General features: G+C 37.5%; 1 protein-coding gene across 3 annotated transcripts in view; it reads right to left on the bottom strand.

Moving 5' to 3' along the window:
• Positions 1-804: 804 nt before the first annotated feature.
• LOC123533796 (coiled-coil domain-containing protein 157-like) overlaps positions 805-27,959 on the bottom strand; it is a 51,966-nt gene continuing 24,811 nt past the window's right edge. For all 3 annotated transcript variants that reach the window (XM_045315674.2, XM_053518950.1, XM_045315673.2), the window contains exons 9-11: positions 20,685-20,872; positions 8,968-9,493; positions 805-6,195 (exon numbers count right to left, since the gene is read on the bottom strand). In XM_045315674.2, coding sequence (XP_045171609.2) covers positions 6,041-6,195; positions 8,968-9,493; positions 20,685-20,872 — 869 coding nt within the window. In that variant the 3' untranslated portion in view covers positions 805-6,040. The remainder of the gene's footprint in view (positions 6,196-8,967; positions 9,494-20,684; positions 20,873-27,959) is intronic.

The following is a 27,959-nucleotide window of genomic DNA, read 5'->3' on the forward strand; positions in this document are numbered from 1 at the left end:
GGGTGCAGTGGTTCGCGAGTAAAGTGCCTTCAAGCAAAAAGTTAACGTTGGCCCCTGTGACTTTGACCTTTGACCTGGTGACCCCAAAGTCAGTAGGGGTGGTGTACTCAATAAGTACTATCAGCAGGTGAAGTTTGAAGGTCCTGGGTGCAGTGGTTCGCGAGTAAAGTGCCTTCATGCAAAAAGTTAACGTTGGTCCCTGTGACTTTGACCTTTGACCTGGTGACCCCAAAGTCAGTACGGGTGGTGTACTCAATAAGTACTATCAGCACGTGAAGATTGAAGGTCCTGGGTGCAGTGGTTCGCGAGTAAAGTGCCTTCATGCAAAAAGTTAACATTGGCCCCTGTGACCTTGACCTTTGACCTGGTGACCCCAAGGTCAGTAGGGGTGGTGTACTCAATAAGTACTAACAGCATGTGAAGTTTGAAGGTCCTGGGTGAAGTGGTTCGCGAGTAAAGTGCCTTCATGCAAAAAGTTAACGTTGGCCTCTGTGACCTTGACCTTTGACCTGGTGACCCCAAAGTCAGTAGGGGTGGTGTACTCAATAAGTACTACCAGCATGTGAAGTTTGAAGGTCTTGGGTGCAGTGGTTCGCCAGTAAAGTGCCTTCATGCAAAAAGTTAACGTTGTGACTAACGAACGAACGAACTAAAAGACGGACAGTTGAAAACTAATATGCTTCCCTTCGGGGGCATAAAAAACCAATTATTCTCAATATAAATTTTCTAGAAATTGCATCCAAACACCAGTTGCTGCTAAAAGAACACAAATTAGCCGAGGCACTGCATGAATAAAACACAAACTCACTTTCAATTTTATTACACAAATTGCATCTAGAGAACAATTATGAAAAAATAGCACTACTATATTGAAAACTCATTATTTATTTATAACCGAGTGAATTATTTAAATGATGCTTTCTTTTCTGTTTTGTTTTAATTGTTACATGTTTACTACACTGCTCTCTGACCAATTACTTCATATCTATCATTGCAATTATTTCATAAAAGTCAATGGAGACAAAATATGTTTATCAGTTCAACCATGATTTTAACACACATGTAACAATTCAGAATTTCATAAATCAAAGTTTTTCTTCATCCTGGAAGAGATCAATTTCGACTGTTTTATAGTCATATGCTTTATGCTTCCAAGCCAAGTCCAAACAATGACTTGCAAATACAGAAGGACGTACTTTTAATAACGTATAAATACTATGCACAATTAACAATTTACATATATTATATTAAATAAGATATCTGTATAATACATATAAAACTAACAAACAATGCTAGCTAAAATTTAAAGAAAGTTTGTAATTTGCTTGAATCAAAGGCACATGGAGTTCCACACTGTTTACAGTAAATTATCTCGTACTAGCTTTGGTTCTAAGGAAAAGCTAACGGTTTTAATTAAAACAAGAGCTGTCCGTAAGACAGCCAAGCTCGACTATTCGAAATATTGACCCAGAAGCAGGAAAATATTACCCAAAAAAGTTAAATATCAAAAGAGTTTTAAGTTCAAAAGGGGGAATAATTTGACCAAAATGCATATCAGTTATGGGACTTGCTGCTATCAACTAGTTTTATAACCCCGAAGGCACATGAGAAGTTTCAATTCAATATCTGGATTAGTTTTGGAGATAGAAACTTGCATTTAAAACTTTAACCAGAATTTTCAAAGTCCAAAAGGGGGCATAATTTGCCCAAAATACATGCCAGAGTTATGGGACTTGATCCAGTGAGGTTCGTAATGATCTAGAAAAAAAAGAATAAGTTTCAAATCTATATGCCTTTTAGTAATAGCTGTATGTACTTGCACACAAAACTTCAACCAGAATTTGCTAAGTCCAAAAGGGGGCATAATTTGGCCAAAATGAAGGTCAGAGTTATGGGACTTGATCCTATCAACTAGTTTTATAACCCCGAAGACACATGTGAAGTTTCAAATCAATACCTGTATTAGTTTTGGAGATAGTAACTTGCATGTAAAACTTTAACCAAAATTTTCTAAGTCCAAAAGGAGGCATAATTTGCTCAAAATACATGTCAGAGTTATGGGACTTGACCCAGAGAGGTTGGTAATTGACCTAGAAAAAGAAGAAATAAGTTTCAAAGCTATATGCCTTTCATTGATGGCTGTATGTACTTGCATGCAAAAACTTAACCAAGGTGTGACGCCGACGCCGACGCCGACGCCAGGGTGAGTAGAATAGCTAGACTATTCTTCGAATAGTCGAGCTAATAAGATATGCCCCATCTAATGATCATTTTCTAACCTTCAATAAGTATAGAAGTATAGTAAAGAAACCAATATAATAGTTCACATACAGCTCTACATCTGTTGTCTAAAACACACATCTTATAAATGAAATGTCTTCTATGTTCATTGCGTGCTGTATGAAATATCATGCATATCTGAATTCTAAATCCCTGTACACATTTCATCAGAGCACATACATGTTTTAACATTATGGTTTTTGTGTTCACCCAGTGCAGTATTACAAATGTATATCCATATCCACTGTGGGCTGACACGTGAAACGTAAAGTGTTTCTCAAAGACAGCACGTGTATGTTCCTCAATGAAAGCGTGTTAATAACATTCTGGCGTCCAACTCACCGGTGAGTATAATTAACACGGAATGCACTGTGTAGGTGTAGGAAATTTTACATAGTTTTAAACTTAGAATAAAGATTATGCAAATGCATAGTTGTTTTATGTGTTTCAACGTCTAAAACGTCAGCAAATTATGTACGTTTCATGAAATGAAGCAATGTTTTGATAATAAAGACCTAAATCTATAAATTTACACATGAAATGCAATTATAATGCTATTGTTTTTCACTAATAAGATCGTAGTGATAGAAAGTATTCGTTTTTAGAACCAAAACATAAATTATCATCGGTTAACGAATGGTTTTAAAAAAGTTGCAATGCCTGGATTAAGGAAAAACACTGTGTAACTTTCTATACGAAACCTATAAAAGTGAGTGTGTTTCTAACAGGGAGTGTGTGCGTTTTTCACTGAAGACATTTTAATAATGTTCTTTCCAATTATTGCGCGTCGACCGGTGTCTAGTCAACCGGCGTCGTCTGCATGCACTCATGAGAACTTTGGAATACCGCCACTGTCTCATGTCGGGACATTTCCTATCGTATATTATCATATCAGTGTGTGGTCTTTACTTGTCAAAACAGTGTTTTATTATGTTAAAAAACTATGTTATCATGTCAAAGTACGGTGTTAACTTGTCACAACAGTGTCTTATTATGTTACCTAGTCATGTTATCTTCTCAGAGTGTGCTGTTAACCTGTCAAAACAGTGTCTTATTATGTTAAGTACTATGATATCATGTTAAAATGAGATGCCAACTTGTCCAAATAGTGTCTTGTTATGTCAAAAAGCTATTTCAATATATCGAAGTACAGTGTGATCTTGTTTATAGAGCGTGTTATTATGTTTAAATAAGAGCTCCGCCAAGCGGGGCAATATACGCCCGAAGGGTAATATCGGAGGATGGGAGCAAAATTTAAGGAACTTGACTGTTGAAGCCCTAAGGACAGGAACAGCAAAGGGAAGAAATTCCAAAAAAAATTCTGAGTCCACAAAAAAAATTCCAAGTCCACAAAATAATCTTTACCAGGTACAGGTATGTCAAAATACACCTAAAAATTGGAGGTATCATCCATGTTGTACCATAGAAAAGTGGTCTCGGTTTTTCCCTACGGCCAATAATAAAAGTTTCAAAATAAGCTATTTATAGTAACATAAAAGGGAAGGAATTAAAAAACTTTTAATTGTGACGAAAAGGGATCTGCCAAATAAAAACAAAGGCACTGCAATGGAGAACAATATACACAAAATAAAGTCATATATGACCTTTGACCCCTAAGTGTGGCCTTGACCTTGAAGCGAGTCATCCGAAACATGTGCTCTGCATGTCGTCTCGGTTTGGTGAACATTTGTGCCAAGTTTCTTTGAACTCCTACAAGCAGTTTAAGAGTTATAGAGCCGAAACGAAACAAAATGATATGACCTTTGACCCCTAAGTGTGACCTTGACCTTGAAGCGAAACATCCAAAACATACGCTCTGCACGTCGTCTCAGTGAGGTGAACATTTGGGTCAAGTTTTTTTGAAATCCTTCAAGGGGTTCAAGAGTTACAGAGCGGACACGAAATTGCTAACGTATGGACGGACAAACGGACGGACACCGGGGGTATAACATAATACGTCTCTTCGGGCGTATAAAACCCAGACAAGATCAAATGATACTTTAACAAGATGACATAGCTTTGTGACATACTAAGACACTGTTTTGACAAGTTAACATCGCATTCTGACATGACGATAGCATGAAATTTCCCAACATAATACAGGTGCGGCGTTCGATAAAGAACATTTAATTATCTCTTTTCAGTCTCCATTTTAAATCATGCCTCAATCAATTAACTTCTTGCTTTTCATCGTGTGTATATAACTGGCAATGGACTGATTAAGTTTTGCAATTTATTAACAGAAGAGAAAAGGTATGGGTAGATTTCTCGGAAGCATAGAGCACCACAAACACAGCCACAGAGCCACGCATTTGCAAAGTAGGCCCTCAACAAAAAGAAGCTGTAAGAGCCTTTCCACCATCACTGAAGATGGAAATGAAAGCTTTTCAGTTAATTTATCAAGTTTTAAATCATTAACTGTTGATGCCATATCACGGCCAAGTACTTTAAACGTCCTTTGTTTATATTGTACTTTTGACGCAGTGAGTGTCTTGAACATGTATGACAATTTTTCCTCTGGATGGACCGCTGCGCTGTGACATAACGCATCATTTACCCTACCAAATGAAAGATGACAGTATCGACATACAACATGGTTCATTTCCTAAAATTAAACATGACTTCGTTGATAAATATACACATAAAATTTGACTTCGTTGGAAAACATACACACTCTCTGTAAACTGTGAAAAAAAATCCTTTTGTATGTTTTTTTTATCATAAAACAAAGAAAAAACTTCTTTCCAAGTCACGACATTTATTCAAGATATCACTATTATTAATCTTTTTTTCTTTGTAGTTAGTATGTACATAAAATTATTCAGGAAAGCACAAAGCGCATTCTTTCATGACATAAACTGCACTAAAACATAGTGTAACAACAAGAGGCATTTGTGTTACAGAAATAACATTTAACATCATGTAACTGCTATTTGATCTCCGCGACAAGTACTAAAGTCCAGGGAATACACAACTAAAAATGTGTCCATGGGACACAGATGCCCCCACTACATGACAAAGGACACAATTTTTTTCCTAGGTCAGGGGCCATAACTCCTACAAGACTTGATGAATCCGGACGAGAAACCCCAGGTGCACAACTGCACATGCTGACCAACATTCCTTTAAACTTTGGTGACTCTAGGTCAAATACTTTTGGAGCTACGCGCGACACAACACTAAAATGACCAATTATTAACTAAGTCAGGGGCCATAGCTCCTGCACGACTGAATGAATCCAGACGCGAAACCCCAGGTGCACAACTGCACATGCTGACCAACATTCCTGTAAACTTTGGTGACTCTAGGTCAAATACTTTTGGAGCTATACGCGACGCAACATTAAAATGACCATTTTTTTACTAAGTCAGGGTCCATAACTCCTACAAGACTGAATGAATCCAGACGCGAAACCCCAGGTGCACAACTACACATGCTGACCAACATTCCTGTAAAGTTTTGTGACTCTATGTCAAATACTTTTGGAGCTAGGAACGACAAAACATTCTCGGAAGGACGGACGGACGGACGGACAAGGGCAAATCTATATGCCCCCCAAAAGTGGGGGAAAAAATGTATCCAACACGTGGTTATCATAGTCTTCACTTGAAGGAATGTAAACACGCTTTCGCTGAGGAACATACACGTGCTTTGAGAAACACTACGTTACACGCAGCAGTCCCCAGTGATATCTCTCTGTCTTGAATATATTTTATCACAGCTCAGACATTTTTAATGTAAATAGTTGTTTTTTGTGTGTTCATCCCGTGCAGTATGACATATGTATATCCAAATCTCTCTGTCTGTCATACATCTTATCACAGTTCTGACACATAAAATTGTCTTTCCTAATATAATTATCTTCTACATCAGCAGTTGGAATGTAAGCCTTTCCTCCTGTTGTTGGTCGAGATCCTATAACATACAGTACAAATTACTACACTGAATTATTTATTTTGTTACTAAAGAAATTAAATAAAATATAGAAAGAGAGTTTTAAAATAAGCTCAGTGCTTCTTTGCAAATATGTTAATATCATTTAAACCATATCACTATATTTGTCCAGGCTTTAAGTGATGACAATTTAGATCATACAGCGGCTTTCTTGCTTTTATGGTGCAGGTTAACCCAATGTGCTCCAGGCAATATTTCAGACACAAGTAGGGACCTAGATAGAACCACTGATCTTCCATATGTCAACTGATTTATTTTCCTCACATGAAAGAATTCTAGATCCCAAGTGAGGCTTTAATGACAATATCTGTGCTTCTTTCTTTTATATCATGGTAAATCTATCTGATCAGCTATAACCTATTTTTTTTTTAAAATCTGTATGTGAAAAACAACAAGAGGACCATGATGGTCCTGAATCGCTCACCTCTTCCCACATTACCCAGTTTTGAGTATGACGTCATTTTTCTATTATTTGACATAGTGACCTAGTTTTTGAGCTCATGTGACCCAGTTTTGAACTTGACCTAGATATTATCAAGATAAAAATTCTGACTAATTTTCATGAAGATCCATTGAAAAATATGATCTCTAGAGAGGTCACAAGATTTTTCTATTATTTGACCTATTGACCTAGTTTTCGAAGGTACGTGACCCTGTTTTGAACTTTACCTAGATATCATCAAGGTGAACATTCTCACTAATTTTCATGAAGATCTCATGAAAAATATGGCCTCTAGAGAGGTCACAAGGTTTTTCTATTTTTATACCTACTGGCCTAGTTTTTGACCGCACGTGACCCGTTTCGAAACTGACCTAGATATCATCAAGGTGAACATTCAGATCAGTTTTCATGAAGATCCATTGAAAAATATGGCCTCTAGAGAGGTCAAAAGATTTTAATGATTTTAGACCTACTGACCTAGTTTTTGACCGCAGTTGACCCAGTTTCAACACTGACCTAGATATCATCAAGATGAACATTCAGACCAACTTTCATACAGATCCCATGAAAAGTATGGCCTCTAGGGAGGTCACAAGTTTTTTTTTATTATTTGACCTACTGACCTAGTTTTTTAAGGCACGTGACCCAGTTTCAAACTTGACCTAGATATCATCAAGGTGAACATTCTGACCAATTTTCATGAAGATCCATTCAAGGGTATGGCCTCTAGAGAGGTCACAAGGTTTTTCTATTTCAAGACCTACTGACCTAGTTTTTGATCGCAGTTGACCCAGTTTCAAACTTGACCTATATATCATCAAGATAAACATTCAGACCAACTTTCATATAGATCGCATGAAAAATATGGCCTCTAGAGAGGTCACAACGTTTTTTCATTATTTGACCTACTGACCTACTTTTTGAGGCACGTGACCCACTTTCGAACTTGACCTAGAAATCATCAAGATGAACATTCTGACCAATTTTTATGGAGATCCATTCACAGGTATGGCCTCTAGAGAGGTCACAAGGTTATTCTATTTTTAGACCTACTGACGTAGTTTTTGACCGCACATGACCCTGTTTCGAACTTGATCTAGATATCATCAAGATGAACATTCAGACCAACTTTCATACAGATCCCATGAAAAAATATGGCCTCTAGAGAGGTCACAAGGTTTTTCTATTATTTGACCTACTGACCTAGTTTTTGACGGCACGTGACCCACTTTCAAACTTGACCTAGATATCATCAAGGTGAAAATTCTGACTTATTTTCATGAAGATCTCATGAAATATATGGCCTCTAGAGAGGTCACAAGGTTTTTCTATTTTTAGACCTACTGACCGTGTTTTTTGACCGCACGTGACCCAGTTTCGACCTTGGCCTAGATATCATCAAGATGAACATTCTGACCAACTTTCATACAGATCCCATGAAAAATATGGCCTTTAGAGAGGTCACAAGGTTTTTCTATTATTTGACCTGCTGACCTAGTTTTTGATGGCACGTGACCCAGTTTCGAACTTGACCTAGATATCATCCAGGTGAACATTCTCACCAATTTTCATGAAGATCTTGTGAAATATATGGCCTCTAGAGAGGTCACAAGGTTTTTCTATTTTTAGACCTACTGACCTAGTTTTTGACGGCACGTGACCCAGTTTTGAACTTGACCTAGATGTCATCAAGGTGAACATTCTTACCAATTATCATGAAGATCCATTGAAAAGTATGGCCTCTAGAGAGGTCACAATGTTTTTCTGTTTTTAGACCTACTGACCTAGTTTTTATCGGCACGCGACCCAGTTTCGAACTTGACCTAGATATCATCAAAGTGAATATTCTGACCAACTTTCATAAAGATCCCATGAAAAATGTGACCTCTAGAGTGGTCACAAGCAAAAGTTTACGGACAGACGCACGCACGCATTTTGACGACGGACGCTGCGCGATCACAAAAGCTCACCTTTTCACTTTGTGACAGGTGAGCTAAAAAGTACAAGCTGAGTGACTGACTGATCAAACTTTAAACAAAACAACATAATAGTACACAGGTTTTAGTGAATAGTGTGTCACAACTGACTTTTGGAATGTCAGTGGTTCAACCAGCTGAGGTATTCCTCCAGTATCAAAAGCTGGATAAAGTCACCATATGACATAACCTATCAGCGTGACTCTAAGACCATAACAAAAACTGTTCATAAGACTTCTCATGGGAGTAAAAGTTTCAATACTGACTCAATAAACAAGATTCTGTTAAACCACCACTACTGCAAAAGATACATACCTGCAGAAGATTTAGCGCCTGTACTATGTGGCAAGTTCAACTTTCCTGCTTTTTTCAACTGCAAATATGCGCTTATACTATTTGTGTTCACTGGTGCCATAAATTTTCCACTAGAAGGACGGCTCTTCCCTGTTGAGGTGAATGTATTTTCCTTCTTAATCTTAACACTGTCCGGTCTAACAGCATGACCTACAATAAATTCATCTGTCTGCTTCTTTTTACCACTTAGAGGCCTATGACCAAAAGCTGGTCTGTCTTTTGATGGGGAAGACTTTTTAACTGCGCTATTGTCAAATTCAATATTATGAACTGCAGAATGATTTCTGTTTTTAGAACTGTGTTCTGCCATAGAATGGTTCTGGTGTTGAGCAGAATGTGTAGACTGTGTATCAAACATCCCTGGTGTCTTTGAGGAAGACTGGTTATATGTATTTTCCATATACGAATATTCTGGTTCATTTCCATGCATGTTATTTTCCTTGTGTTGAACAGAACTAGGCTCCCACAGGGGTTTGGGTCTTCCTTTCTGAAGCAAAAATTACCTACGTCATCTAAATAAAGCAACAATGATGTGAATGATGTCCAAGGAGTCTAGTTTCTGTTACAAAAGCACATGAAAAATGCATCACTAGAATTTAGCCAATAACAGAGATCAATGCTACAAATCATCTTTAAGTTAAAACATTAAAGTCCTCATGCAATAGAATATCTACTTTCACTGATAACATTGTCAAATAATGTATAGAATATATACATTATGTGACATTATTTGAATTATCTGAATCCATCTAAAAACATTTTCCGAACCGAAGTACTTTTCAAACTAAGTATAGTTTAAACAAGAGCTGTCGTAGGACAGCAACGCTCGACTATTCAACAGCCTTGTCAATTGAATGAATACAAAAGTCGAAAAAGGGGCATAATTTTGTAAAAATGGGAAACAGGCTTATGGAACCTGCACAGTGCTTATCAGCTCATGACAGTAGACAAGTGTGTGAAGTTTCAATCCATTCCCATTAGTGGGTACTGAGATACCAGCTTACACATAAGGATTTAACCAAAAACTGCTAAGTTGTAAAAGGGGCATAATTTTGAAAAAAATGCCAAGTAGGGTTACTGAACCTTTGCACTGCATGTCATATCATGACAGTGAACAAGTGTGTGAAGTTTCAATCCTTTCCCTTAGTGGATACTGAGATACCAGCTTACATACAAAAACTTAACCAAAAACTGCTAAGTCGAAAAAGGGGAATAATTTTGAAAAAATGCAAAGTAGAGTCATGGGACCTGCATAGTGCATGTCAGATCATGACAGTGAACAAGTGTGTGAAGTTTCAATCCATTCCAATCAGTGGATACTGAGATACCAGCTTACATACAAAAACTTAACCAAAAACTGCTAAGTGGAAAAAGGGGCATAATTTTGAAAAAATGCAAAGTAGAGTTATGGGACTTGCACAGTGCATGTCAGATCATGACAGTGAACAAGTGTGTGAAGTTTCAATCCATTCCTGTAAGTGGGTACTGAGATTCCAGCTTACATACAAAACCTTAACCAAAAATGTTTAAGCCGAAAAAGGGGCATAATTTTGTAAAAAAGCAAAATAGAGTTATGGAACCTGTGCAATGTAAGTCAGTTTATCACAGTGAACAAGTGTGTGAAGTTTCAATCCATTCCCATTAGTGGTTACTGAGATACCAGCTTACATACAACAAGAGGGTCATGATGACCCTGGATCGCTCACCTGAGTAAGTTGAGCTACATGTTTGAACTTTCAAATGTCAAACTGATGATTTTTAGAAATTTTTTGGAAGATTTTCCGATGTACAATCAAGTAACCCCTGGGGCAGGGCCAATTTTACCCCGGGGTCATGATTTGAATAAAGTTTGTAGTAGCCTACTAGGCAATGTTACATATCAAATATCTAAGATCTAGGCCCTCTGGTTTATTTTTAGCAAATTTATGAAGAGTTCCCTATGTACAATCAAGTAACCCTTGGGGTTGGGTCAGTTTGACCTGGGGGTCAAGATTTGAACAAATTTTGTAGGGGTCCACTAGGCAATGCTACATGTCAAATATCTAAGCTCTAGGCCTTCTGGTTTATTTTTAGAAAATTTTGAAGATTTGTCTATGTACAATCAAGTAACCCCATGGGGCGGGGTCATGATTTGAACAAATTTTGTAGAAGTCTAATAGGCAATGCTACATGTCAAATATCTAAGATCTAGGCCTTCTGGTTTATTTTTAGAGAATTTTTCAAGATTTTCCTATGTAAAATCAAGTGACCTCTGGGGCGGGGTCAATTTTGACCCAGGGGGTCATGATTTGAACAAATTTTGTAGAGGTCCACTAGGCAATGCTACATGTCAAACATCTAAGCTCTAGGCCTTCTGGTTTATTTTTAGAAATTTTTTGAAGATTTTCCTATGTAAAATCAAGTGACCCCTGGGGCGGGGTCAATTTTGACCCCGGGGTCATGATTGGAATAAATTTTGTAGAGGTCCTCTAGGCAATGCTACATGTCAAATATCTAAGCTCTATGCCTTCTGGTTTATTTTTTTAAAAATTTTGAAGATTTTCCTATAGAAATCTATGTAAAATCAAGTGACCCCTGGGGCGGGGTCAATTTTGACCCCGGGGTCATTATTTGAACAAATTTAGTAGAGGTTCATTAGGCAATGCTACATGTCAAATATCTAAGCTCTAAGGCTTCTGGTTTTTCAGAAGAAGATTTTTTAAGATTTTCCTATGTAAAATCATATGACCCCTTTGGGCGGGGTCAATTTTGACCCCGGAGTCATGATTTGAATAAACTTGGTAGAGGTCCACTAGGCAATGCTTTACACCATATATATAAGCTCTACGGCTTCTTGTTTTTGAGAAGAAGATTTTTAAAGTTATTCCTTTCGGTTGCCATGGCAACCAGAGTTCTGCATGGAATTCAATTCTTTGAAAAAAAATTGTAGAGCTTCACCCAAGGAACATTCCTGTGAAGTTTGGATGAAATTGACCTAGCGGTTTATGAGGAGATGTCGTTTAAAGTAAAAGTTTACGGACGCCGGACGGTGAGTGATCACAATAGCTCACCCTGAGCCTTTGGCCAAATCATGAGACCGACGCGGACGCAGACGCCGATGCAACACACGGATGAGTCCAATAGCTCTACCATTCTTTGAATAGTCGAGCTAAAAATCCATATCTTATGAGTCGTCAGGTCAAAAGTGACCATCTGCCGTAAACACTGAATACATTACTTTAAATATTAATTATATTATGACAGTTCTGGTAAATTAACATAATTTCCACTACATATAAACCATCAACACTCTTACACATAATTCTAATATAACTAACAATGCTTTAATCATCACAACAATATTATCAAGGTTGCCACTAAGTTGAGAAAATAAAATTCCCTGACTTTTCCCTAACTAAAACATACTTTTCACTGACCAATACCACCATATTTTTTCGGCCTCCTCCTCCCCTACAGCAGTCCAATCCACCCTTTCATATTTATTTTGTTTCCGATATAACTGTCTGCTCTGGAGGCAAGGCTTGCAAAGCATTTCTGTCTTCAAAATTCCAAAGTTAACATGAAAACAAAATTGATTCAAACACATTTAAATTATGTTTATACACAATTACACCAAAATGTGTTTGGAAATACTTATAAATACTGCTTGAAGACTGCCATAGCCACTGAACATTTTAAACATCGACCCAGAATTTCATTTTTCCCTGACTTTTCTAAAATTTCATTTTGCACTGACCATTATCAATATTTCCCTGACAATTCACTGACCTTGAAAAAAAGTCATTTTTCCCTGACTTTTCGAGGTAAGTGGCAACCCTGAAATTTATGTGGCATCACATTGACGTGATATTTAGTGCCATGTACACATCTTGAAATAGTGCTTTCAATTGTCAAATGTCACATAGAATAACTGTCTTAATTAATTTTTTTTTACACACACACAGAGTTGGTTATTAGCTGTGCAGAATAATTCGCCATCATTTGCCCCCTAATGGAACTATTCCGCAAGATGAATTACCACTTTCAGTCCAGGCTTGTATAAACAAATGAGCGTGACAACCTACCATTTGGCGCCATACATGCGCATATAAACAGTTCTATCATATTTTATCTAAATTTTACAATAAAAGATGTATTAGAATTGAAATAATTTATAGCAAAACCGTGTTTGAACACTATTTATACACTCTGGCTGTATTACGCCAGACGTATAACTGCCCATCGTGTATAAATAGTGTTAAAACACGGTTTTGCTATAAATTATTTCTTAAATAAGTTCATACAGAAAAACAATTCATAAGATGAGACATGTATATATCAAGGACTGACTGTAAAAAATAATGTGAATAGAAGGCAAAAAATTACTCATTAGTTATAAAATAATAACTTGATTTAATAAATTTGAAAAAATAAACAAGAGCTGTCTTTAAAATACATATCTCATGGTGCCTATCCATACCGGCGGACTCTTAGCGAAATCTGAGATATCGGCAGTTTCTTTGCGTCGGTACCGGCTTTTCTTTGCTATAAACAATGTCCAGATCGGATGAGGAGGCGAAAAATCAAGCTGCCATCCATTATAATATATATGCTGCTCAAAAATAAGTAGAGCACGGAACATTAGAATGTCTTTACAATGTATTGTAGTGTTTACTTTTTAATTATCAGCCATTTTGCTCGCAAACTCGATGAAATTAATTGATGGTGTACTGACATGGAACACTAACCCGACCTTTTCCACAGTCTTTAACGAGATTTTGCTTTGATATCATACGTATCAAGCACACTACTTGTATTCATTTTTCAATATTCTTCCAAAAAATACTGACAAATAGGCCAAAATGTAAATGTAATTCTTCAAAACCCCTTACTTCCGGTTTTGTCGGGGCACCGGCGGTCTCTCTGCACACCTGTTTTTCATGCACAGGCAGGTTCTCTGCATTACGCGCAGGAGGCTCTATGCTAATGTCAATTTGGACACGTTATAGCTTAATTCATTTGTTGTGTAGATCTGACTTTTTATAACTGTCAACCATCACACCTTATTTCAAAACGACAGAAACCAAGCTGAAAATGAGTTTACTATCGACCCATAATATTACTACACTCAACAAAATTCCTAATCGGCCAGTTTATATTTGTATTACTATATTGTCAGTAATGCATGTATTTACACGAAATTTCACATGCCGACATTTGGTAAGGTACTGCAGCTAATTATTAATTTATTTTTGGCGACTCATGGCCAAAGTAACCGCATTAGGCGTATTGCCTATTATTGGATATTTTGCACGTGCAGTGCATGTGCACCAACATGCACGTGTTCGTTTGCAATTTTGGCATAACTTACGAAAGTCCAACTAGATAAACACATATTATGGTAAAATTGACACAAGAGCAATTGGATCGAGCTGTCGGAATGTTGCTAGCTGGGACACATTTACGATACGGGTGTAATTATTTTTACAATTTCATTAGAATTTTGATGTAATTTGTTTGTAACTGTTACTTTGATGTTTACAGAAACCTTCACTCGTTGGTTATCTACCATCCGCGCTCTTTTGTCGAAATTTAACCAAAGTACAATTTATTGAAGTGACCGATTTTGAATTTTGTTGTATAATTTCGACAGCCCGGGCGCGTTGCTCTTGTGTCAATTTCACGATAATATGTGTTTTTCTCGTAGGACTTTCGTCAGTAATGTCAAAAGTGTTCATTAACACGTGCATATTGGTACACGTGCCATGCACGTGCAAAATATGCTAAATTGGCCAAAACGCCTAAAGCGGTTACTTTGGCGGTGGGTCGGTCAAAAATAAATCAATAATTAGCTGCAGTACCTATTTAAATGTCGGTATGTGAAATTTCGTGAAAATACTTGCATTATTTACAAAATAGTAATACAATAAAAACTGACCGATTAGGAATTTTGTTGAGTGTGTATTAAAATACTTTAAAGATTAACGTTGAAGTGACAATTTTTCTATTTAGATGTAAGAGTTTTTTTTATTGAACCAGGAATCCTGAAGACGTCTGAAAATTCACAGGGCAGATTAAAATTTCGGATGTTCAAACCCTTACATGCACGCATCGTTTCACAAAATATACTAAATATCTGTTTGTGTATTGCTATGAACAGCCGATCTACACCAAGAAAATCTATTTTGAAAAATTGTTTCTCCCCTTAAATTTCTTTCACCAGTGTCCATGTTGCCGGTTTCAATTGTTCTACGAGTGTAAAATTACAGCTGCTTTTTTGTTTAGTTATTTTTATCTTCATTGTGTGTTTTATTTTTTCAGATATCACATACTGCATGTTTTTAAAAAAGGTAAGTTGTTTTTATTGTTAATTAATAGGATCGATATCAATATTTTCTTACTTGTACGAACTTCACAAATTTATACTGATAGTCTAAACCGTTCAGGCTGTTGTTTGTAATAGGAATAGCAAATGTAAATATAACAAGAGGGTCATGATGACCCTGGATCGCTCACCAGAGTAATATGTTTCAAATGTCAAACTGATGATTTTCAGAAATTTTTTGGAAAATTTTCCGATGTACAATCAAGTAACCCCTGGGGCGGGGCCAATTTTACCCCGGGGGTCATGATTTGAATAAAGTTTGTAGAAGTCGACTAGGCAATATTACACATCGAATATCTAAGATCTAGGCCTTCTGGTTTATTTTAAGCAAATTTATGAAGATTTCCCAATGTACAATAAAGTAAACCCTGGGGCTGGGTCAATTTGACCCTGGGGGGTCAAGATTTGAACAAATTTTGTAGAGGTCCACTAGGCAATGCTACATGTCGAATATCTAAGCTCTAGGCCTTCTGGTTTATTTTTAGAAAATATTGAAGATTTTGTTATGTACAATCAAGTAACCCCATGGGGCGGGGCCAATTTGACCCTGGGGGTCATGATTTGAAGAAATTTTGTAGAGGTCCACTAGGCAATGCTACATGTCAAATATCTAAGACCTAGGCCTTTTGGTTTATTTTTAGAAATTTTTTGAAGATTTTCCTATGTAAAATCAAGTGACCCCTGGGGCGGGGTCAATTTTGACCCTGGGGTCATGATTTGAATAAATGTTGTAGAGGTCCACTAGGCAATGCTACATGTGAAATATCTAAGCTCTAGGCCTTCTGGTTTATTTTAAGAAAATTTTTGAAGATTTTCATATGTAAAATCAAGCGACCCCTAGGGCGGGGTCAATTTTGACCCGGGGGTCATGATTTGAACAACTTTAGTAGAGGTCCACTAGGCAATGCTACATGTCAAATATCTAAGCTCTTGGGCTTCTGCTTTTTGAGAAGAAGATTTTTTAAGGTTTTCCTATGTAAAATCAAGTGACCCCTGGGGCGGGGTCAATTTTGACCCCGGGGGTCTGATCTGAACAAATTTTGTAGAGGTCCACTAGGCAATGCTACATGTGAAATATCTAAGACCTAGGCCTTCTGCTTTATTTTTAGAAATTTTTTGAAGATTTTCCTATGTAAAATCAAGTGACCCCTGGGGCGGGGTCAATTTTGACCCCGGGGTCATGATTTGAACAACTTTAGTAGAGGTCCATTAGGCAATGCTACATGTCAAATATCTAAGGTCTAGGGCTTCTGGTTTTCGAGAAGAAGATTTTTTAAGATTTTCCTATGTAAAATCAAGTGACCCCTTGGGCGGGGTCAATTTTGACCCCGGGGTCATGATTTGAACAAACTTGGTAGAGGTCCACTAGGCAATGCTTCACACCAAATATCTAAGCTCTAGGGCTTCTGGTTTTTGAGAAGAAGATTTTTAAAGTTTTTCCTTTCGGTTGCCATGGCAACCAGAGTTCTGCATGGAATTCAATTCTTTGAACAATTTTTAGAGAAGACCATCCAAGGAACATCCCTGTGAAGTTTCATCAAAATTGGCCTGTTGGTTTAGGAGGAGATGTTGTTTAAAGGAAAGTGTGGACGGACGGACGGACGACGGACGGACGGACGGACGGACGCCGGACGGTGAGCGATCACAATAGCTCACCCTGAGCACTTTGTGCTCTGGTGAGCTAAAAACATATTTTGTATGGCAAAACCAGGATTCGAACTCTTTCCGTACGGCAACGTAACATGGGAATGTCAAAAAGCAAATTCATACTATATAATATATTGTTTAAAAGCAGGGGAACGATTCAGATAAAGGATCCAGAACACAAGTAACATAATATGCAGTTCAAAGATGTAAATGCATAAGTCACTTTTCAAACGGGTCTGTCCGGCCGCGCGCGGCTTATGAGGTCGGGCGAACACCGGTCTTTTCAGTCATGATAAAAACTGCCCATTTATTGTGCCAAGGTGGGTACCGACGGGGTTCGGGCAGCTTGATTTTAAAATAAACGAGAGTTTTTCTCGTGTATTTCGTACAAGTAAGAAAAATTGATATCGACCCTATTAACAGTAAAACAGCGTACCATTTTCAAAACCCTGTACAATCTGTGCTATCTGGAAAACAAGAGGGTCATGATGACCCTGTATCGCTCACCTGAGTAATATGAGCTACATGTTTCAAATGTCAAACTGATGACTTTTAGAAATTGTTTGGAAGATTTTCCGATGTACCATCAAGTAATCCCTGGGGCAGGGCCAATTTTATCCCGGGGTTAATGATTTGAACAAAGTTTGTAGAAGTCTACTAGGCAATGTTTCATATCAAATATCTAAGATCTCGGCCTTCTGGTTTATTTTTAGCAAATTTATGAAGATTTCCTTATGTACAATCAAGTAACCCCTGGGGCTAGGTCAATTTGACCCTGGAGGGTCAAGATTTGAACAAATTTTGTAGAGGTCCACTAGGCAATGCTACATGTCAAATATCTAAACTCTAGGCCTTCTGGTTTATTTTTAGAAAATTTTAAAGATTTTTCTATGTATAATCAAGTAACCTCATGGGGCGGGGTCAATTTGACCCAGGGGGTCATGATTTGAATAAGTTTTGTAGAAGTCTACTAGGCAATGCTACAAGTCAAATATCTAAGATCTAGGCCTTCTGATTTATTTTTAGAAAATTTTTGAAGATTTTCCTATATAAAATCAAGTGACCCCTGGGGCGAGGTCAATTTTGACCCCGGGGGTCATGATTTGAACAAATTTCGTAGAGTTCCACTAGGCAATGCTACATGTCAAATATCTAAGATCTAGGCCTTCTGGTTTATTTTTAGAATTTTTTTTGAAGATTTTCCTATATAAAATCAAGTGACCCTTGGGGCGGGGTCAATTTTGACCCCGGGGGTCATGATTTGAGAACTTTTTTGTAGAGGTCCACTAGGCAATGCTACATGTCAAAAATCTAAGCTCAAGGCCTTTTGGTTTATTTTTTAAATTTTTTTGAAGATTTTCCTTTAGAAATCTATGTAAAATCAGGTGACCCCTGGGGCAGGGTCAATTTTGACCCCGGGGTCATGATTTGAACAACTTTAGTAGAGGTCCACTAGGCGATGCTACATGTCAAATATCTAAGCTCTAGGGCTTCTGGTTTTTGAGAAGATTTTTTAAGATTTTCCTATGTAAAATCAAGTGACCCCTGGGGCGAGGTCAATTTTGACCCCGGGGTCATGATTTGAACAAACTTGGTAGAGGTCCACTAGGCAATGCTTCACACCAAATATCAAAGCTCTAGGGCTTCTGGTTTTTGAGAAGAAGATTTTTAAAGTTTTTCCTTTCGGTTGCCGTGGCAACCAGAGTTCAGCATGGAATTCAATTCTTTGAACAATTTTTGTAGAGATTCACCCAAGGAACATTCCTGTGAAGTTTGAATGAAATTTGCCTAGCGGTTTAGGAGGAGATGTTGTTTAAAGGAAAGTGTGGACGGACGGACGGACGCCGGATGGTGAGCGATCACAATAGCTCACCCCGAGCACTTTGTGCTCAGGTGAGCTAAAAAAACACAGGAAAGATAATAAAAAAGGCAGCTTTAATTCTACACCCGTAGAACATTTGAAACCGACACTGGTGAAAGAAATTTTAGAGGAAAAAAACTCAGTAGCAGTTTTGGTGTCGGCTGTTCATAAGTTCCAAGGTAAATCTTTTAAGTATTTCAATATAGTAATATTATGGGTCGATAGAAAATTCATTTTCAGCTTGGGTTTTTGACGTTTTGAAATAAGGTGTGATGTTGACAGTTATAAAAAGTCCGATCTACACACCAGATGAATTAAGCTATAACGCGTCCAAATAGTCATTAGCATAGAGCCTGCCTGTGCGTAATGCAGAGAGCCTGCCTGTGCATCAAAAACTGGTGTGCAGAGAGACCGCCGGTGCCCCGACAAAACCGAAAGTAAGGGAATTTGAAGAATTCCATTTACATTTCGGCCTATTTGTCAGTATTTTTGGAAAGATGAATACAAGTAGTGCGCTTGATACGTATGATGTCAAAGCAAAATCTCGTTAAAGACCGTGAAAAAGGTCGGGCTAGTTTTCCATGTCAGTACACCGCCAACTAATTTCATCGAGTTTGCGAGAAAAATGGCTGATAATTAAAAAGTAAACACTACAATACATAGTAAAGACATTGTTATGTTCCGTGCTCTACTTATTTTTGAGCAGCATGCATATTATCATGGATGACAGCTCGATTTTTCGACTCATTTATTAACCTGGACATTGTTTATAGCAAAGAAAAGCCGGTACCGACGCAATGAAACCGCCGATATAGCAGATTTCGCTAAGAGTCCGCCGATATGGATAGGCACCGTGTATCTCCCATGATGACCTGCCCCACTGTCAGTCCTGAGATCACTCTGACCTTGCCCTTTGTCCTAAAGACCACCAACATAAATAGGGTCATCTACTGACCACAGGCAATCATCCTATGAAGTTTGTGGACTTGTTTACCAAAGTGGTCATTGTTATTGGGCATATATTGGTTTTCAGTGTAAAGGTCATTGTGATCTTGACCTCTGACCTTCTGGCTAACAAACTACTAGAGATCATCTATTGGCAACAAGCAATTATCTTATCAAGACTGAAGGCAGTGAGCCATAGAAGTTACCGAGCAGAAAACATTTTCTGTCTGGGAGTCACTGTGACCCAGATGTTAGACATATTGGCCCCAAAATGCTGTGATAACTTTCAGACCAAAAGGCAATCACCAAAATGAAGTTTGGCGACTGTAGGCTAACATGTTTTGTAGTTAGTAGTTGGAAACTTTTTCAGTATAAAGGTCATAGCAACTTGACTTTTGCCCGACTGAGACCCAAAACAACAGAGGTCAACTACATGTATATAGGCAATCATTCTACGATTTGAAGCTTGTAGGCCAGTGCTTTCTTTAATTATTAAGAAGAAACTGTCTTCATTCTCAAGGTCATTATGACTTTGTTCCTTGACTTACTGGCCCAAAAACAAAAGGGGTCTTCTACAGACCACAGGCAATCATTCTGTGATGTTTGATGATTGTAGGCTAAAATATTCTTAACTAAATGAGTGGAAACTATTTCAGTATAAAGGCATGACACTGACCTGACACTGATATACGTATCCTAAAAACAGTTAAGGTCATTTACAGACAACAGTCAATCATCCTATTAGGTTCGATGACTAGACCAGTTATTCAGTGGACACTATTTTCTGTATCTGGGACAGAAGTATAACAATGCTGATTGAATGTGAAGGTAACATTTTTCAAGGCTGCCAAGTTCACCTACCTTAACATTTACATGAGTAGCCCATCTTTGGTTATCCTCCTCTTCTACATATTCAGGTTGTTCTTGTTGCATAGCCTGAAGTTTTCTGACGGAGTTCCGTAGTCCATCATTCTGTGTTTCAAGCAGTTGTATCCGGACAATGTTTGCTCTTATCTGATTTTCCATGTCTAACAATATATCGCCAGTCCCTATACAAAAATTAACATGTGTTATCTAACAAAACACATATAATAAAAGACCATGATGTTGTGGCATACTATGAAGTCTTGACAGTTCTTCAGTCCATTATTTTTGTGCAAAGAAACTTTTATTTCTGATCTAATTGGCTTTGACCCAATGTAATTATTATTAATACCTGCAATGATTCATCAACAAATATATGTCATACAAATAAATGACCTCAGACAAATGTTCAACCAATCATCAAGGCAGAAATATACTTCATCCAGGATTTGAACCTATGACATTCCCACTGGACCCTAACTCTTAACCCTAACCATGAAAACAGCACTGATCAAAACCCCAGTATCTGTTACATTTTGCCAAATACAATATTCCTTCTACATTAAGCAGAATTCAAATATCTAATTTTCAGCATCTGAGAATTTAACTTTTTCCAAGTATACATGTATGTACTCATATAAAAGGTTTATATTCAATAACATGGCATTAATAAAATTTACAAGTTGGATGCATACAAAGCATTACAGACATAGAAAAAGTTTTCTATTGAAATAAGTCATGCAATTCCTTTGGCAATTCAACATACTCTTAAAACTCAAGCCTTGCAATTACTCAATATCACTAGGCAAACCTAGTGCAAACAAGAGGGTTATGATGACTCTGGATTGCTCACCTGAGTAATATGAGCTACAAGTTTCAAATGTCAAACTGATGCTAAAATATTAAGAAAGTAGGTCAGTAGGTCACATTCATGGTCACTGAAAGTCAGTTTTAAGACCAGTGTGCGTAGCTATATTTGTCATCCAAATTTCAAGGCTCTATCTTAAAAAACAAAAAAAGTAGGTCAGTAGGACAAGGTCAAAGTCAAGTGACCCCTAATTACTTGGGGTCATCAGGTAATTATAATAAAACAGTCTAAGAAATATGATCAGAAAAATTTTAAAGCAGTTTTTCCTATATAACTCATATAACAAGTGACCCCTGGGGCAGGGCCTCTTTTCACCCCAAGTTAGAGAACCACTAGGCAATGCTACATACCAAGTATCAAAGGCCTAGGCCTTGAACTTTCAGACAGGAGGATTTTTAAAAAAAAATTCCTATATAAGTCTATGTAAAACTTGGGACCCCCGGGGTGGGGCCACTTTTCACCCCAGGGTAATAATTGAACAATCTTGGTAGAGGACCAAAAGGCAATGCTACATACCAAATATCAAAGGCCTATGTCTTGTGGTTTCAGACAAGAAGATTTTTTAAAGTTTCTTTCCTATATGTCTCTGTAAAATTGGGACCACCGGGGCGGGGCCTCTTTTCACCCCAGGGTAATAATTTGAACAATCTTGGTAGAGGACCACAAACAATGCTACTTACCAAATATCAAAGGCCTCGGTCTTGTGGTTTAAGACAAGAAGATTTTTAAAGTTTTTTCCTATATAAGTCTATGTACAACTTGTGACCCCCGGGGCTGGGCCTCTTTTCACCCCAGGGGCATAATTTGAACAATTTTGGAAGAGGACCACTAGTTGATGTCACATACCAAACATCAAAGCCCTAGGCCCTGTGGTTTTTGACAAGAAGATTTTAAAAGTTTAAAGTTTCTTTCCTATATAAGTCTATGTAAACTTGGGACCACCGGGGCGGGGCCTCTTTTCACCCCAGGGTAATAATTTGAACAATCTTGGCAGAGGACCACCAAGCAATGCTACATACCAAATATCAAAGGCCTAGGTCTTGTGGTTTAAGACAAGAAGATTTTTAAAGTTTTTTCCTATATAAGTCTATGTAAAACTTGGGACCCTAGGGGCGGGGCCTCTTTTCACCCCACGGGCATAATTTGAACAATCTTGGTAGAGGACCACTAGATGATGTCACATACCAAATATCAAAGCCCTAGGCCCTGTGGTTTTTGTCAAGAAGATTTTCAATGTTTTTCCCTATATAAGTCTATGTAAACCATGTGACCCTAAGGGCAGGGCCATATTTGACCGTAGGGGGATAATTTGAATAATCTTGGTAGAGGACCACTAGATGATGCTACATACCAAATATCAAAGCCCTAGGACCTGTGGTTTTTGACAAGAAGATTTTCAAAGTATTTCCCTATATAAGTCTATGTGCTAATATCAGTTTATTTAGCAATTCAATCAACTACACATGTTCACAGATTACTGTAAACCTCCACACTGAAGAGTGCCTATTAACTCCCTTGACATTAAACTAAGCCTGCAGGATTAGTCTCCCTTATTCAGAGGAGGTACAACTATTAACATTCATTATACTTCCTTCTTTTGTTAGTTAAAATATTATTGAATTTTAAAGACAAAAATGTAAAATTAAGCTATCCCAAAAAGAAACAATTAATTTAAAAAATCTAACTGTTACTTTACAGTAAACAAATACTGGAAAAAATAACAAAATAACATAACATGTTTAAAACAAAAACAATTAAAGATTATAAAGTACATGTAGCTGTGTGACCATGTAAAGTTTCAACAGAAAATATGTTCCAACAGTAAATAACTTTAACATTTGAAATTAACCCATTTTCTAACTCAGTCAATTCTTAAAACTTGAAGTAACACACATATTACAACAATTCCTTCAACATTTGTCCAGTTTGTAGTACTTTAATTAACTGGAGGCCTGATGCCCCAAATTTTGTCATACAGTTTGCTAACTGAAATTGACCTGGACACCATTTAACGCACTTTATCTCATTGTTTCTTACTGATTCCTGAATAGCAGCAATGTCTATTCTGAGCCTTTTGTCATCTACAAGTCTGGTTGAGAAGATGGCTTCAATGACGCTTTTATTGTCTACATATGCTGAAATTTGGATTGTTTTATCAGGAACTCCCAACAAATTTGTTAACATACTTCTATAGTAAATACCGGCTTCTAGTCCTTCCTGAAGACTGAGGGATTCTGCTGCTATTGTAGACCTAACAACACGTTTGATTTTATTTACTTTCCGTGATACAGGGCAGCAGTTCCCTTTACCATCAATTAACCAAAGTATATACTTGTACTGCCCTTTCCATTGTCAAGATTTCCCAGAGAAGCATCTGTAAATACTAGCAAAGACATGTCTGAATCAAGACAAGGATATCTGACGAACGATTCAAATTCTTTCAGTCTACTAACTACTCTAATAGCCCTTGATAAATCTTTCACAGTTCCCTGTTTCAGTTTTGTACTTAGTTCAATCATTTCAAAAGCCATATCGGGTCTGGAGCTCTGTACAACCCAATTCAACTTTCCAATCAGTTGTCTAAACAAAGTTTTTTCATCCGATCTGAGTTCAGATTCTTTTTCAGAGGCTCTGGCTACACTAATATTTTCCAGCTGTATACATAATTTGTATGATCTAAAACGATATCTTTTTCATTTTGCTGAAGATCAAAACCAATGTATTTGAATGACTTTTCTTCTATCTTTCCGGCTAGAAACCTATCTCTAAGTCTTTCTATTAATAGGTCAAAGTATTTATCCCCTGCATGAAGAAAATCATCTACATGACAACAGATAATGCCACGTAGTCCAAACTTACATTGGATAAAGCCCAAGCGAACTAATTCTTCCCTGACACTCAAATAGAACTGACGAGCACCATCTTTTAGCCCATAAAATCCATGTTTCAATTTCCAAATGATTCCTTTGGGGGTCATACTTTTCATTGGAGGTCTAACAAATATTTCCCTTTCGAGTTCCTTTCCCTGAAGAAATGCTGATTTAATATCTGTTGTCTTAACTGTCCATTTATTGTGTGACGCAAATGACAAAAATATACGCATTGCTCCTTTGCCTACAGTAGGACTATCCCGCGGTATGTCTATGATCTTTTCCTCAAAACCCCTTACAACTAACCTTGCTTTCACTTTTCCATCTTTTACTGTAATAACCCACCTTGTGGAAATTGTTTTCTGACCACAGTCTGGTACTTCTTCATCAGTTCCAAATTCTGCTAGCATTTCTAATTCAGACTGTTGAGCAGTCCTTGTTTCATCGGTTTGACTGGTTATGTAGTTATTTAAAACTTCTTCGTTCTCATCTCTTTGACTGAGAAATTTCCATTCTATCTTTTCTAAGTCAACACTCTTTTCCACTTGATTTTCGTCCTTTATATTGTACCAGTATTTATATTTCCCTGAAGCCTTTCCTGCCCTACTCGTAACTTCGGCTTCTAACCATTCATTGTTTTCTTTATACTGAATCTTATCCCCTTTATTCACTTTCATCTCACTTATTCCACCTTCTTTCTCTTTGTTTTCATTAGATTCTATTTGTTCACATGTTTGCTTAGCTATGTATTCTGAAATAGGGTTGCTATTCTCATTGTTCTCTATACTAGATACAGTCTTGCTTTGGTCTGTTTGGACTTTAATGGTATTATTATCTTCCTCATTCACACTCTGTCCTGCTCTAGATAACCTATTTGGGGATACCCTTAAAAAGACTCCTCCGTGTCTTATAAATATTACTTTTCCATCTTGGAAAACAACTTTCCCAGGTCCTAACCATCTCTCCTTTCCTTCCCGTTTATAGTAAACGAGGTCGCCATTTTCATAATTTTCTTCTGCAGCTCTAATTCTGTTTCTGAGTGCTCTCCTGATTCGTTCATTAGCTTCGGATTCAATAAATGCCTTTCTTGCTTGGTGAAGAGCATTCAAATGTTCCGCAAACTTTTCACTTGAAGTTGTGCCTTCCAGAGCGGGAAGCGTATCTTTCAGAATTCCAGGTAAGTTTGAATTTTTTCCAAAAACTAGCTGATGACTACTAAATCCGTTCCACATTTGTAATGAGTTTCTTGCCATATTTGCCCAAGATAACAGTGTCTGGCTATCACTTGAGGGATTTTCTGCCTGCAGTTTTAACAACATCATATCAGTTACAGCATGCACTCTTTCACAAAGTCCATTTTGAAAAGGACTTTCTGCTGAAGTTGTGCAGACCTTGACATCTAGAATGGAAGCTACCTCTCTCATTTCATCTGAGCTGAATTCCCCGCCATTATCTGTCATCAGCGCCCCCATGACCCCATACACACCTATCCAGTGCTGCATCATGGCATCAATCACATCACATGGTCGCTTCCTGTTGATGAATATTGAAATCGTATACCGAGACCACATGTCAATCATATGCAAAATCCATCTGCCTTTCCACTGTTTCAAATCCATCGACACTTTTTCATTGAATTCCCTTGCCATCGGCATTGCAACAACTGGTCGTGATGGAGTTCTTGTATACACTTTACAAAGTTCACATTTTTTATCAATGTCATTTAAATCGTCTTCATATTCATTTTTCCATATTTCCGCACCTTGAAGTAATGACCGTAATCTTTTCATTGGTGGGTGTGCAAATTGTCTATGCAACTTTAGTAATGTCTTGTACCTATCTTTCACAGTCATTTCACCCAGTTGTACAGCACATACACTTTCAACTTCAATTCTGTCAGATTTGTCAATAGGAATACAATAATGACCTGATGACGTTAAATTAAGTCCTACATCTCTACCAAAATGCTTGCTGTGTCATTTTGCAAATCCATTTTTATATTTGCTGCTTTCATTGCTGTTCTTGACAAAAGGAGAGGAATATCAGAGTCTACTACATCTGTTTTGATTGTCACTTCTTTTCCAGCAATTGTAGCTGGAATCATATATTCACCCTCGGACTTGAGTCTTGTACCACCTCCAAATTTAAATACCTTTTCTCCCTCATTTTTCTCTACCTTTTCTCTATTAACTTTGTCTAGAGTCTTAATGTAATCTTTCAACCATGTTTTTCCACATACCGTACTGCTACAGGCACTGTCTAAGACTGCACACTGTCGAGCATCTGCACCTAATTGTGATAAATCGTCTTTATTATAACCTGTAAATAAAACCACATGATCATCTTCTGTTACATTGACCTTAGCCATGTTTTCATAACTATCGGGACAGTCTGCTAGTAAATGCCTGTAAGAACCACATGATTTACAAGTTAATGTCCTTCCATCCGCCCCCATGGGGTTCATTTTCTTGCTTTGATTCCCATCTCGGCTCTTGTAATTTAAACCTCTACTATAACCCCGATTTCCTCTTCCTCCTCTCCGTGCTGTGCCCTTTTGGACAAATTCTGGTCTTGCTTTCACATACCCTGCCGCAAGCAATGCTTCCTCATTTTGTACAAGAAAAGCTGGTTCAAGTTTAATGGCTGATCCCGCACCATGTGAAGATAACGCCCCTTCCACAACACCGCCCTTGAACTTTTTCAATGAACGCTTAGCCTCGTCGTATAATGTTTCCTTATTTTCATAATTCATTCCTGTTAAGACTAACAATTTTTCTTCTTTTGAGATATTGGCCCGTCTAAGAAGTTTAAATGCTAGGATTTCAGAGGGCAGTTTCATACTCTTCTTTTCTATTTTTCTATACTTTGAATCAAACTGGGCAATATATTCAGTAATTGATTGGACATCCGAACGTTGAAAATCCTCAAATTCCTCAAACTTTTCTAGACTATCTGTTAAATCATCTTTAGCCAAATGTTTGTCCAAAAAATGAATTAAAGTATCTAACCCATCTTCCTTTTCAGATCATCCAAGTTTAATTGTTCAAAAACCTTTTCACGAATTTTATTCTCATCATCTTCTGGAAGTGATAATGCTATAGCAACACCCTGCTTCTTCTTATCCAAGTCTGTAACTTCCCTCCAAGCTAAAAGTTCATGTTTATATAGTTCATATGCTTTTGATTTCAGTGATGGCGAGTTTATTTTTGTTGCCATTTTTCATCAATTGTTACACTTTACACTCAAAATTTGCTGTCCAAAAGACGATACTTTCACTGAACACAAAATTGACACTGTCCTCTTCAAATAATATTAATATTCCGCTTTGCTACCACTTGTTAATACCAGTTTATTTAGCAATTCAATCAACTACACATGTTTAAAGATTACTCTAAACCTCCACACTGAAGAGTGCCTATTAACTCCCTTGACATTCAACTAAGCCTGCAGGATTGGTCTCCCTTATTTAGAGGAGGTACAACTATTAACACTATGTAAACCATGTGACCCCAAGGGCAGGGCCATATTTGACCC

This window comes from Mercenaria mercenaria, chromosome 12, assembly GCF_021730395.1.
Source record: "Mercenaria mercenaria strain notata chromosome 12, MADL_Memer_1, whole genome shotgun sequence".
NCBI classification, from domain to species: Eukaryota; Metazoa; Mollusca; class Bivalvia; order Venerida; family Veneridae; genus Mercenaria; species Mercenaria mercenaria.